The 15,687-nt window shown below is 27.7% G+C and overlaps 1 protein-coding gene across 1 annotated transcript; it reads left to right on the plus strand.

The window, feature by feature from the left end:
- The first annotated feature begins 642 nt into the window (after positions 1-642).
- On the plus strand, positions 643-1,257 carry LOC145836836 (transmembrane protease serine 12-like). The gene has a single exon (XM_082944608.1). It carries the CDS (start codon positions 643-645, stop codon positions 1,255-1,257), a length of 615 nt encoding a protein of 204 aa, XP_082800734.1.
- The last annotated feature ends 14,430 nt before the right edge of the window (positions 1,258-15,687 follow it).

The raw sequence follows: 15,687 nt of genomic DNA on the forward strand, positions 1-15,687 counted from the left end.
TAGGTATTAAAAATTTGGTAAGTTTGTTGCCAACTTAATTAAAAGATCAGCATAGTATGGTAAATATAAGTGGTTTTATTAATATACAGTCATATATTATTTTAAATTTTATCTTACTGGGTAATCTTCATAATTACAGGTTCTTCTGTTTAGATTATTTAATTAACGTTTGATGAAATACGTCATAAAACGGTGAATTTACAAAACTTGACTAAAAAGTTGTAAAAAGTGTAATTACTAATAAATTATTTCAACTTTGTGAGACAGATTTTCAAATGTCCTGGAGCGTGGAAAAGACACTTTGCTTCTTAATAATCTTTTTGCTGTTTTTCCAAACAAAATCACAAGTTATCAGTAAATTAAAAGCCAAAGAACATACACTGAAACACTTGGTAAACTTATAAGTGTTCATGAAAGTATTGGATAAGGAGAAAAATGAACAAATTGGATCTATTAGAGTATCTGGCGGCCTTATAAAGTTGAATTGGATTTTAACTGCTGCTCACAACGTAGCAGATAAAAACAAAACTGTTGATGGAACCACAACACAATATTATTCTTACAAAGTCGACGTTTTGGCTGGTACAAAAAACTGGAAAGTTTATAGTAACACAACAACGCAACGACGTACTGTTGATAAAAATGGTATCATTGTACATGAACACTATGAACAATGATTACGATGTAGCTCTCATTTATACGAAAAAGAAGTTTGACATAACAGACACTGTTAAATCTGCGAAGTTACTTGAGCCTGAGACGGAATTCGATGATGATGCTAAGTGCGTTGTACAAGGATGGGGATACAATAAGTTAGTCCGTAATGAAGACAACATACTCCAATATTCATTCGATCAGCCAGATCACGCAAGGCAGGGATCTTTCAACATTATAAGTGGCGAAAAATGCGTGCAAACTCATGGTTTTGGCGAGTTCAATCATAATTTGCATTTTTGTTATGGTTGCAACTACGGAAATTGCAAACAAACTACCCGTGGAGACTCCGGCACTCCGGTGGTTTGCGCTCTCAAAAAAGGGGATGACCCTTTAACTAAAGGTGTGGTGTTTGCAGTTCACGGCAGTGGGTGCCGTGACGTCAGAAAGAAATGTTTTACCGGCGGACCGAGCTTGGGAATGGACGTCCGCAAAATTAAAAGCTGGATTGACAAAGAGGCTAACGAACCGTCTGACAGTATGTATCCGTACTTCATTGCTGGGGCAGTGATTGTTGCCACAGCAGTAGGATACTTTTATTAAAAGAGAAGCAGATTGAAGTCAGATAAATTTACGTCGGTTCTGTATGTTGAAGTTGTTGGTGTTCAATGTTAAAGTTTAAAATATGCCATTAGTACAACGAAACTTGTGTATAAGAAAACAAACCTGACTTGAAAATATGGACTGTTAAAAAATTTAATAAAACGTGATATATAAGTAAGAGCAAAAGCATTCATTAGCTATCGTATATTTTAACTAAAAGTGTTGATAATAAAATTATTTTGTATTGAAAATAATAGTCTTTGAAACTAAGCTTTAATTTAAAGATTTGCACAATACTTCAAAAAGTCCATAAAATAAGTTGGTAGTTATTTATTTTTTAATTTAAAAATAGCAATATATGTTTTTTTTATTTTTAGTGTAGTACAAGTAATTTAATTGATCATAAAAATTGACACACTAAAACCTTTTTTTTTTATGCCTTTCAGGTGTTTAATTTCAGAATATTTTTAATTATAGAAAAAAGGTTAAAAATTTTACAAGAAAACAATAAAAATTATGTTCTTAGGTCAAGCTTAAGTTAATGCAATATGTACTTATTTACTCAAGATAAATTCGAAACATTTAGTAAATGTACATTGGGATAAGTATCTAATGTAAATATAGCTTTATTAAACAACTATTTTTTATTACTTACTAAAAAATTTTCATATTTTATAAATTTGACAAAAAGTTTATCCATAATAATAATACTAGCTTTAGTTGTAAAAACGTAAAAAATTAACAATATCCCGTGCACTTTTAAGAAATACAAATTTATAAGTACAAAATTTTGTTACTTATCTTTCACACATTATATTTGTTGCTGTAATTATAATGTTTGTTATGCATTAAAAAAAAATCATAGATCCTTAAAAAAACTTAAACAAAATAGTTAAAACGATTTAAATAGTAGGTTTTTAACAGTTGTTTTTGTATATAGTATTTTTTTTTTGTTATTTTTAAGTTTCAGTAGTTGCTTTTAATTCTTACACCTTTATATATATATATTTTTATATATCAGCTTTCAATTGTGTAGAGTGATGATAGAGTTGGAACTGGCTACAAAATTCAAGTAATTTTTGATTTTATGAGGTCATAATTATAATTTAAAAATACGTAAAACACTACTGTAATAAATTTTGACCTTCAACATTTTAAAGATGCATTCAAACAGAGAGTCGGCAGCCTATTATAAGTAACTGATTAATATTCACATAATAAACTTTTCGCAGGCTTAACTGTTTTAAAGGGTGGGTGTCACTTTTGCACGAGCGTCACTTTTGCACGAGCGTCACTTTTGCACGAGGGGACACTTTTGCACGAGGGTCACTTTTGCACGCAGGGTCACTTTTGCACGAGGGGACACTTTTGCACGGCGACTCTTTTGCACGAGCGTCACTTTTGCACAAGGTGACACTTTTGCACGACGACACTTTTGCACGGAGGGTCACTATTGCACGAGGTGACACTTTTGCACGGCGACTCTTTTGCACGAGCGTCACTTTTGCACGAGGGGACACTTTTGCACGGCGACACTTTTGCACGGAGGGTCACTTTTGAACGAGGGGACACTTTTGCACGACGACTCTTTTGCACGGAGGGTCACTTTTGCACGAGGTGACACTTTTGCACGGCGTCAATTTTGCACGAGGAGACCTTTTTGCACGGCAACATTTTTACGCGATGACAATTTTTTACGGCAGCATTGTTGCACAACGTCACATTTTTACGATGAAATTTTTGCACAGCGACATTTTGGCACGATGACTTTTTTGCACGGAAAATCAATTTTGCATGCAGGCCGATTAAAAGTTTTTTAGCTACTACCAAGTCTGTAACATAAAAAGACACTGAAAACTAAAATTTTATAATATACCTATATTAAAGGCAAAGAATGAAAGATTTATAATCTTAAACAGTAAATGTTAATGTTAGAAACAAACTAACGAAACAAAATTATTTTTAAAAGATTCATACCAGGGACAATAAAATTAGTTTATTTATAAAATAGGAAAAAAATAATTTAAGTGTAAGTAAGTTGTTCTAGTTTATTTTGAATTTTAATATAATAATCAACAACTATGCCTTTTTATATATTTTACTACACGGTTACAAGTTTATTGTTCATATGAAGAACCTAGGCATCAAAACCTAGACCACTTAAACTGGAAGACACATAACGAAAAAATTAAATAACACATATAGTTTGTTTATTATAACAAAGATATAAACCTAATTTGATATAAAATTCATAGGTTATCATAAAAAGCAAAATTTTAATCACAAACTTATATTTATTTACGCTTTGATGTAGAACGATTAACATAAAGTATTTAAATGCATTGACTAACAACAAAAAAAAACCTAACGCTCCAAGGACATTAACGTTAGGCTCTCATTGGCTTATTTTAGGATCATCGAATGCTGGTTTAATCATTTCTTGATACTTTTGATGAACATAAGTTCAAACTTCCAAATGTTACTCTCTCATTGGCTATTCATGATCATGCAACATTATTGTAATGAAATAATCTAAGTTTAAACAATGAAAATGTGCTATTTCATTACTTTTTTTATTCTCACGCTAAATTAAAAAATAAATTAAACATCAGGAAAAATCTGAAATACTTTTACAATTCATAAACTAACTAAATCTTTTTTTAATATAACAACTGTTTGAAATAAAAGTAAATTTAAAATATTTTTTTTAACAGCTATATAATGCTAATTACAACATCAAAAGAAAATAAGTAAAAATAATATTCAAAATTCGTGTTACTAAATTAAGTTTATCTTTCTGTTTAAAAAAGAACAAAATTTAAATTATTTTATTTAAAATTAAAAACGTGTATTCAACTAGTTTATTTAAATTAAGCTAATAAATGTAAATTAATGAATTGTGGTACGTTATTATATTGTTCTACGTAAAACTTTAAATAAAAACTTTAAATTAAAATTTTATTAAAAAATTACCACATTTTAATTACTCAAAACAACTTGCGTTTATAAGCGAATATTGTTGAAGTTAAAAAAAAATTAATTAAAAAAAATGTCGCCGTGCAAAAGTGTCACCTCGTGCAAAAGAGTCGCCGTGCAAAAGTGTCACCTCGTGTAAAAGTGACCCTCCGTGCAAAAGTGTCGTCGTGCAAAAGTGTCACCTCGTGCAAAAGTGACGCACGTGCAAAAGAGTCGCCGTGCAAAAGTGTCCCCTCGTGCAAAACTGACCCTGCGTGCAAAAGTGACGCCGTGCAAAAGTGTCCCCTCGTGCTAAAGTGACGCTCGTGCAAAAGAGTCGCCGTGCAAAAGTGACCCCTCGTGCAAAAGTGACCCTTCGTGCAAAAGTGACGCTCGTGCAAAAGTGTCCCCTCGTGCATAAATGTCTTCGTGCAAAAGTGACGCTCGTGCAAAAGTGACCCGTTCCCGTTTTAAAAGTCTTGTTGGCGCTATACTTATTATAGTTATTCAAAATAATTAAAATAAGTAGTAAAAAAGCACTGTTTTAAACTAAATAAATGATAAGCTTTAAAACAATAAAGTACTAGTAAGTACCAACCAAAAATGATGATTCTAATTCATGGGTCGGCAGCCTTAAGTAACTTAATTTTCCTTAGAAAGTTGCTCGCGGGCTGCACTATTTAGAAAAAAAGCTTTGAGGGCCGCATTTATTAAAAAAAATTCTAGTAATCGGTATAAAATCATTATTTAAGATAAGAAATATGATAAATTAATCAATGTTAGAGCACTAATAAAGAATATTTATTGAACTAAGAGCCTAACTGTATGTTTTTATTACAAAAATATAATTTTTATTTTTTTTAAATGTATATTTTTGGCTGAAAAGGAGCTCGCGGGCCACAGATTTTGAATTTGAGGGCTGCATTTGGCCCGCGGGTCTAATTGATAGCTTTTAACAAACGAATATTTTTTAAAGTTTGGTTCTAGTTAATGAGGACCGCATTTTTTTACTTTAAGGACCGAACTTAACTTGTGTGCCCTTTATTTAAACATAAGTTTTCCTAGAAACAGAAAAGTGTACAAGTTTTAGTGATTTTTAAAACATAAAACTTAAAAAAATTACTCAATTTTTGTAACTTTTATCAGAAAACCCAGATGAGCATAGGTATAAGTTGTCACAAATTTACCAACACTTTGAAAAGGTGATATTAAATACTTTCCTTTTTTTTTATAATACATTTTACATTATTTAAGTTTAAAGCATATCAATTCATACTAAATTTTTAACTGTTTTTAAAGTTTAATTAAGTTTTTTTTTTAAAGTTGCAATTAGGTATACATTTTTTTCTAATTAAACACTTTTTATTTGTTATACATATGTTATTTTAACTCATTTTAATCAAGCTACAAGATAAACATGTTATACTAATTTTCAAAAGAGGTTTTAAATTAATAAAACTAAAACTTTAATTAAAGTTTTATTAGAAATTTTTAACTAAAAAATTTGTTCAAAAACTTTTTTAAAAGATATACGCCTTCAATAAAACTAAGTTTAAAAACTTAGATAGCTTTTTTTTTATACAATGCTATTTAACAGCAGTACAAAAAATATAAGGTATGCGTAATAAAGTTAGAATCTTTTTGCAAAAAAAAAAAAAACATATGATATATTTGTTGTTTTTTAAATAACACATAAACAGTTGAAAATTAGTCTTTTATTAAAATCTTAATTACTTTTACTTACATTATAAAATTTGATATTGTATACAGAAGTAACAGTTCCTAAATAAAAACTCCAAACTAAATATTAATTTTAAAATACCTCTCAAATTAAAATATTACTCAACCAAAATACGTAAAGTCTAAAGTTATGTTAAACCCTATTTTTTAATCTGTTGTGGTTGTGGTTACGTATCAAAAAAATCTAAAACTTAAGCTAAATTTCAAGGAAGGAAAATTTCTAACTGCTAGATGGTACCATAAAGTAACATGTTTATACTGAGATTGTAAAGATTATAATTAAATAAATTTATCAAATTAAAAAGTTATTAAACTTTTTAACACGTTTTTTCACCACAGGTGTCGCTTTCAAATTTCAATCACCAAGCAAAAAATGGTAATTTATAAAAGTTTCTAGAGATTTTCATATATTCTTAATTTTTAAGAAAAACTATAGGGGTTTTTCAGAATATTGCAAATTTATAGAAATTAATAAGGAATTATAGGGATTTATACGAAGGTGGGAACTTTGTAAAATGTATAAAAAAATCTTTTAAACATAGGAAACTGTAATTAAGTAATAATCAAAAAAGATAATTAAGTTGTCTTAATAATAATAAACATTACCAATGATATGTAACTAAATTACTAGTTAAGTATATGTGAGAAGCAAACAAGTATCACTTATCAGTTGTGAGAAACTTAAACTATCACATCACAGTAGTGAAGTGTTTACAACTACCTCATCAAAGTAGTGATATATTTACAACTATCACATCACAGTAGTGATGAGTTTACAACTATCACATCAGAGTAGTGATGAGTTTACAACTATCACATCAGAGTAGTGATATATTTACAACTATCACATCAGAGTAGTGATGAGTTTACAACTATCACATCAGAGTAGTGATGAGTTTACAACTATCACATCAGAGTAGTGATACGTTTACAACTATCAAATCACAGTAGTGATAAGTTTAAAACTATCACTTCACAGTAGTAAAGATTTTACAACTCTATCGCATCACAGTAGTAAAGAATTTACAATTATCACATCACAGTAGTAAAGAGTTTACAACTATAACATCACAGTAGTCAAGAGTTTACAACTATAACATTACAGTAGTAATAAGTTTACAACTATTAAATCACAGTAGTAAAGAGTTTACAACCATAACATCACAGTAGTGAAGAGTTTACAACTATCACATCACAGTAGAGAAGAGTTTACAACTATCACATTACAATAGTAAAGAGTTTACAACTATCACATCACAGTAGTAAGGAGTTACAACTATCACATCAAAGTAGTGAGAAGCTACAACTATCACATAACAGTAGTAAAAAAACAAGGTATATAAATTAATTAACACAAAACATAAAATTGTATATAAAATTTATACAGTACGGTAAATCACTATAGTTCATATAAAATTTAGATAAATTAACTTTGTTAAATGATTGAAAAAATATATCTAAACATTCTTACTGTGTGGGTAATACCCTGTTTACCTAATTACTAGTTTAAAAATAGATTATAATGTTTAGTTAAAATTACTTCAACAATCTAGGCCTGAATATATAAGTATATCTATATTCTGTTAAAGTATTGAAATTGTGAAATATTGAAATCTAATTATCATTAGTGCATTTATATTTGTAGATTTCATTAGGGTTCAATTTATGAGGTATTTAACGAGCTCGTTGCTATTTATTAGTATAATTAATAAAAGTACTAAAAGCATAAAAACTTTAAAACATACTAACAAATTATATTACTCTTTCATGAAAATTTAAAAAATCAACAATTTACACAACTCTATATAAGACTCAGCACTTATTCTATTCGTTTTACGTTAAAATTTGTATTTCATAAATTCAATGTTTTTGTATGCTAAAATTTGTTAATAGTACCTAGTATACTTTTAAAATAATAATTAACTACCTTTATATAGTTTGTTTATTGAGTAAAAAAGTTTAAGCTATTAGAGTTAAACTTCATCTCTACCTAAATTCATTTATTTGTATAAAACCTACTTAAGTTTTAACACAAAATTAGGTATAAAAATAAACTTAAATTTAAAATTTTGAAAACAATAAACTTAAAAAATTGTGTTATAACTAAATGTATTTTAATTAACATAAAAGTTATATTATAAACAATGTAAACCGTAACAAAAAAATAAAGTATTTGTGTACACTAATTATTTATAACAACTTGATAACCAACTGTAGTGCAAATATGAAATTTAAATAAATGTCGAATTCTGACTGCTGTCACAAATCAAAAGGGTATTAACACTTTAAAAGAGTAGCTTTGTCATAGTTTCCAAAACATTACAGAGTTAACAACTATTATATCAGAGTCGTCTAAAAAATTAAGAAACAAGCAACTTCAATTTACAGTACAGTAACCTCTCGCTTATTTACGCACATTGTGTCCACAGAAATAATGCGTAAAGATACGAGATATCGTAAAGATACGAGAGGTACCAAATATATTTACTATAATGGCTGTTTTTTGATATCGCTTCTAGTTAAAAGCAGACTGCGGACTTTCTCACTTTTAACAGTTTGTTTACTTTGTTTATAAATATGAAAACAAAAGATAAAACTATTCATAAATAAAAAAAAAAGATTAAAATTTTTATAAAATAATGATACTTGTAGAAAAATTTACTAATTTTAATAATAAGTAGATTTTATCTTTATCTTTATTTATATGTGACTTATTTGATACTTAACATTTATTTTTTGTTCTACTTAGCAAATTCAATTTATAATTAAGCATTTGTTTACAATTTAGAATTGATGAGGTGTCTATATTAAAACTTGTTTCTATGGCCTTTTACAAAAATATTTATTTGGTGTTGTAATGGATTTCTTCTTTTGAACAAAATAGAACTTTAATCTTATCTCTTATCGTTAAGAAAATTCCTGCTATACTGAGGTATAACTAAATGTTTATCAATTAGTCAAAAAACATAAGTTTACAAAGTCTAAAAGTAAAGAGAGGTGAGTTAGAATTGGAAAACATATTTTAAATAAAAAATATACAACTAACCTAATTTGTGCAGTATTAAAAAAAAATATTTTTATTTTTTTTGCATTTCTTAGAATTCTAGAAAGCGTAACTAAACGAGAGTGCGTAACGTCACGAGTGCGTAAAGATGCGAGGGGTTACTGTAGTTAGCATTATGTGATAGTTGTAAACTCTTCACCATTTAATGTGATAGTTGTACTCATCACTACTTTGATGTGATACTTGTAAACTCTTCACTACTGTGATGTGATAGTTGTAAACTCTTCACTACTGTGATGTGATAGTTGTAAACACTTCACTACTGTGATGTGATAGTTGTAAACTTATCACTACTGTGATGTAATAGTTGTAAACTTATCACTACTGTAATGTGATAGTTGTAAACTCATAACTACTGTGATGTGATAGTTGTAAACTCTTTGCTACTGTGATGTGATAGTTGTAAACTCTTCGCTACTGTGATGAGGTAGTTGTAACTCCTTGCTACTGTAATGTGATAGTTGTTAACTCTTTACTACTGTGATGTGATAGTTGTAAACTCTTTCACTACTGTGATGTAATAGTTGTAGCTTCGTACTGCTATGATAGAAGTTGCTCCTATATAGTGTGTTGTAAGCTTCTTAATGTTATAGGCAACTGTGATTCGATTGTGGTAAACTCTGTTATGTTTTGAAAAATATAATAAATTATTTCTTTTAAAGCGTCAATGTCTTCATGGTTAGTGACAGGAGTCAGTACTTGACCTTTATTTAAATTACTTATTTGTATTACAGTTGGTTGTTAGGTTGTTATTTAAAATAAAAGTACACTAATCAATTGTTTTTTTCTTACTGTCTACAATGTTTATAAACTTATGTTAATAAAGATAAATAATTCCTCTTATGTTTGTTATAATTTTAACAACAAGAGAGTATAAGTAAAAAAATAATACTCAAGATCGGTGTTTTAAAGCTTTACTAAACTAAGTTTATCTTTTTGTTTTAAAATTAATGAGATTCAGATTATTTTCATTTAAAGTACTCAAAATTGTTTTCATCTAGAATTATAAAATGTGTGTTCATCTAGTTTATTTAAATTAAGATTATAAGTATAAACTAGTGAAATGTGGTATGTTATTATATTTTTCTACGTAAAACTTCAAATAAAAACTTTACATTAAAATTTCAATAAAAACTACCACAATTTATTAATTCAAAACAACTTGAGTTTAAAAGCGAATATTATTTATGTTAACAAAAAAAAATATTTCAATTTTTAACTCACTAAATAAAAATAAGAAGTATGCAAAAGTAAAGTTCCGTTCAAAATTGACTAATTGTTTAAAATTTTTGCAGTTCATTAGTATATCCGTGAAAATATAACGCCGTGCGAAAGTCACGCTATGCAAAAATGCTGCCATGCAAATTTAACGTCGTGCAAAAGTTTTGAAGTTTAAAAATGTCGCCGAGCAAAAGTGACGACCTTGCGATAGAGACGCCGGGCAAAAGTGACCATCTGTGCAAAAGAGTCGCTGTGCAAAAGTGTCCTCTCCTGAAAAAGTGACCCTTCGGGCATAAGTGACGCTCGTGCAAAAGTGACCCGTTCCCGCTTCATAGACATACAGCTTTTACCGATAAGCTTGAGTGAGTTTGTTTACTTATTCTTATTTATTCTATAACCAGTTTTTTAAAATTATTCACTAAACGTGGACTCTATAGCCCTAACCCTTTACTAACTCTAATAGTTTTACAAAAAAAGCTGGATCTATTAAAAGAATGTTTTTTGCCTTTAGTAGTGCTTTGAATATGGCTAATACTTTGAAGCCTCCCAAATTAACAATAACTTACATACTTTTGCTGAAGCTATTTAATTTTGAACTGTTTGATACTTGTAGTAAAATCTCTAAGGTTTTCTTTATATAATATTTTTACGCTGTTGTTTAAGCCATTACAAGTCGTACCTTAATTATTTTTAACTATAATTTGAAGTTAGTTTAAAAGAACTGTAACTTTAAAGTATAAAAGCTAAAACCCTAAACTTAATATTTTAAACTCAAAAAATTGTCAATGCTTATAAAACTAAAACAAAAAAAATATTTTTGAAAGTCATAAGAAATGGTTTTTACTTATATTACTACAAAAACAAAAAAAATACAAAATATTATCTTAGGGTTAAAAAAAAGTGGCTAATTTAGTGAAAAAAACAAAATTGTAATTATTAAAAGTTAGATGCCATAAGGCTATTGAATTGATTAATTATTAATAAACATTATTTTACTATATTTTTTCTCTCTTTAAAAATTAGAGATCTAGGACTGTAACAAAATAGACATTTTGTTTACGATGGAGTGTCACCAGAGAATGAGCTGCGTCGTTCGGGTCGTGAGAACCCGGAGAAAGTACGATGCCGAAAGTGGTACCTACAAACTTCTTTAAACTGTAGTTTATATTATTGTTTTTATTGAGTTGATAGTTTAAACTGCTTTACATATTTAGTAAAAATAAAATTCAATTATTAAAATTTTTTTTTTGTTATTTACAATTTTTTCTAATAAAAAAAAGTTTAAATAAGCTATAAGAATATTTTCAATGTTGTTATACTGCTTAACAGTTTTTGATGTTGTATTTAAAAAAACAGACCCTAAAACGTCTACTTTCTAAAACCTGGAAGAAATTCTTCTCAAACCAGTGGCAACCCTGAATTCAGTTTTTCCTTTTATATATGAGACTTGTTACTTAATTATAGATAACTGGTAATACTCATGCTTATTTAGTTCTAGTTTTAGTTACTATTTTCTTGACAATTTTTATCTAGTTTAGATGTAGTTATTAATTTTTTTATATCTTTTTTAGAAATAACAAATTAAAATTGGCATTGCATCTTAGTATTTTAAATTATGTATTAGTGGTTAGCAAAAACTGCAGCTTTTATTTGTTAAATGTTGTTTGATTATTGTCATTTTTCAAGGTTCATAAAATTTTTAGTTGATAAGAAAACAGACAATCAACAATCAGTTTTTTATTTATCAATTTTTATCATGCAGTAATAAGAAAAACGTTACAGAATTTCAATCAGTAATTTTATAATACAAGTCCAACAAAAATTAATGAAATCAATGTTTATACAATTAAAAACTATTTATATTTACATTATAAAAGTTTTTTTTGTGAAGATACAGGTTAGACAATATTATTAACAACTAAACATAAAACTCATTCAAGGACGTTTGTTTTGAATGCTATACGTTGTCTTCCAACTGCAGAATCTATGATAGTAAATATTAAACATTGATAGTAAATACTAAATAAGAAATTATAACTAAAAAAAATAATATAAATTTTTTGATGGAAATTTTGCGCGGGTGGGATTCGATCGGGTGGGAAATGCAAATATACCTGACTTATGTGGTGGACCTTATAAATAAAAATGATGAATTATCATTATATCAAATATATTTGACTACACCATATGAAACCATATAACATTTTGTGATTTATAGCTACAAAAATAATAGGAAAAATATTAATTTAAAAAACTCTTTTAAATTTAAGCGGTTATTGTTTTGTGTACACATATATGCCAGAAATACTTACAAAAATATCTATTAAGTTTGTTTTAAAAAGTATTTTCTTTAAATGACTGAGTGTTGATATATTTTTAAACTTTCGGCTAAATATTTAGGAAAGATTAAACACTGTAATGTATGAATCAATTAACAAATTGTATGACTCACTTTATAACAGGCTTCAAATAATTTATAGCTGTTCCATTAGATATCTTCTTAGTCTGTTGTTAGCCCAGCTCCTTGGTAAAATAAGGTCCCAGTCGTATTTTTTGCTGAATTTAAGATAATTTCTGTAATAATTAAATATTTTATGGTTAATGTGAATATTATAACCCAACTCTTTTCTTTTAGTTTAAACAGTTTAAATTTAGCTTGAGTAACTCATAAGATCCAAAACTTCTAATGATGAACTAATAAAATTTATCAAATTATATTAATAGATGACTTATTGGTTGCTTTAGCTCTAGTTACTTAATATGAAATTTACGTTCATTTTTCAAATAATTTACTGAAAACAATTTCAGAACTAATAAAAGAAAATACAAACCCGTCATCTGGTTTTTTAAACATGCGTCTCAGCTTATCATAATCTGGTTCCTCTCTAAACTTCAGACTTCTAATAAATAAAATCTCATCATAAAAACTGATTGAAATTTTTCAAAACAATTTTAATTTCGACTGCTGTAACTGTCTAAGTTTAAACCGTAAAAACTAACTAAATTGTTTGTAATCTCACCTACAATAAGCGATATACTTAGCAAGCGGGTTGAATCCCCTACACTGCTCATCAAAGTTTGTCGTCATTTTCCGTTCAAGAATCTTCTCAAACATCAGTCTTTTTGACGATCCCTGCAATCCGGTCCATGGTAATTTTGTAAAGAATTGAAGTAATACGTATCCGAGACTCTCAAGATCGTCTGCTCTTGAATGATTCCAGCAGTCAGTTGTATAAATGGACATATATATCTGTTGTAAAATAAACGGACACATTATTAACAATTGAAACATTTTTTTATCCATTATTAAAACTATACATTGTTTTACTAGATCAGTTATAATATTTAAATATTATATGAACCTTTAAAATATATATTTAAGTAATTTTACATTAGTTTATAATTAAATAATTTAATAAACAATTGTCTAACCGGATAGTACCTAGAGGATAATGAATTCTTTCACTACGAATGCGCCTTTTATTTCTCATGAATCTACTAGCTAAACCAAAGTCTATAATGTAGACAGAGTTGCGATTATTATTTAGCCCCATAACAAAATTCGCCGGTTTTAAGTCCCTGTAGTATAAAAAGTAAATAAATATTTTTCTTCTTTTTGCTTAACATTGTTTTGATAAAGTGCTTACAATGATAAAACTTAACACATTTTATTAAAGAGTAACAAACTAATTTAAAAACTTAATAAGATGTCTTAAATATATATATATTTATTAATTGTATTGAGTATCCACGTGCATTAAAAGTAGATATTAAACTGATTACTTTTGCATCAAAAATTTACAAAAGACTGAAATACGTTATTAAAAATTCACAATATTAATATTCAAGTCAACCTGTGTACAATATTGTGGTAATGAACAAATTCAAGTGCATTTATCATTTGTATGGCCAGCATTGAAATTGTTTTCCGAGAAAACACCCGATGAGAATGGTCAAATAAATCTTGCAACGAAGGTCCCAACAAATCCATAGCTAATACATTGTAACTATTTCCTCGAATCATTACATTCTCTTCATAATACTTTACTGAAGGAACAACATTAGGATTTGAAATTGTCTGTACATTATTTCAATTTGAACATTAAACTGTTACAATAAATATGTATACTGTCAACTATATAGTTTTACTATCATTTATTCAATGAAAATTAATATATGTAGAAAACTGATAGTCTTTTTCAAACATGGAACAATTCTTGACTTAAGTGACTGTTAGTAAGTTGCAGCAACTTAAGTGAACTAAACTACCTTTGTATAATAAAAGGTCGACATTAAAATAGTTAAATTTATAGAAATTATAGATAATAGAAATAACTGATATTTTGTATCTAGTTGCTTAAAAGCATGTATTCAAGTTAGCTTAACGAAATACTATAAACTTGAAATTATTTAGTATAACAATGTCTTAAAAGCATGCTAATTCTCAGTGCATGTTTAATAAAGTTTTGTTTTTAAGTCTTTAAACTATAATATCAATAAAATGATCATTTAAATTAGTTAAGTACAAATCCGAACATTAAAAAATAGTTATTATAACAATTAAGTATTACTACTAAACCACTTGTTACATCCTATATCAAAGTTGTTTAGCGTAATAATAATATCTAGTACAATTTACTTTGTATAAGTGATATTCATTGTGAAGTCTAGGTGTTCTGTTTCCGCAAAGTTCCAACTTTATTGCAACTTCAACCATGGTTTCCTCATTTCTTCCCACGTAAACCTCTCCATAACCCCCGCTCCCAATATGTTCGACCAACTCGATTCTCCTACTCTTACTCCGATCAGTGCCATTGTTTGTTGTCACTAAAACAAAACTGTTTATAAAGCTGAAAGTATAAACTAGAATAACCTTATTTTTCTATTCTGTTCTTTAAAAGTAGCAACCAAAAATTTTTTCACAAACAAAACCAAATGTAAATTAAACACATTTTGAACATAATTTTTTTTTTCAAAAACAAATTAAGCATAAGATAATTATTACAAAATTAGTTGTTCTTCACTCAAGTTGAAGTACAAATTTCAAATACACTTAACTTATTTCTGGTCAATTTTTATAACTTAATAAAATAGTTTACATATAGTAGAAAACTTGTAATATTTGAATCAAAAGTCTTAAATAGTTTTAGATTTAATATTATATAACTTCTAACACTAATCTATTCATAGTCAACTGATGTATGAACTAAAATACTAATTTAAAATTGTTGATTCAAGGAATATTACTAATAACTGAAGGATGACTTTTATGTAACAATACAGACATAATTTGACACAAATGCAACGACATTGCAGCAAAATTTAAAATGTTGTATCTCGTGATTAGTTTTGTTTTATTAAATGTAATTAGTATTCAAAGCTTTTGATACAAATTGACAAAAAATACCATCTAAGTGTCGAAAATAATCAAACATAAGCGTTTTAAATTT

Source organism: Thalia democratica, chromosome 5, assembly GCF_965202585.1.
Source record: "Thalia democratica chromosome 5, ktThaDemo2.hap1.1, whole genome shotgun sequence".
Classification (NCBI taxonomy): domain Eukaryota; kingdom Metazoa; phylum Chordata; class Thaliacea; order Salpida; family Salpidae; genus Thalia; species Thalia democratica.

What these genes read in the sequence shown, in the direction of transcription:
- LOC145836836 (XM_082944608.1), top strand. Translation starts at nt 643, where the DNA reads ATGGTATCATTGTACATGAACACTATGAACAATGATTACGATGTAGCT.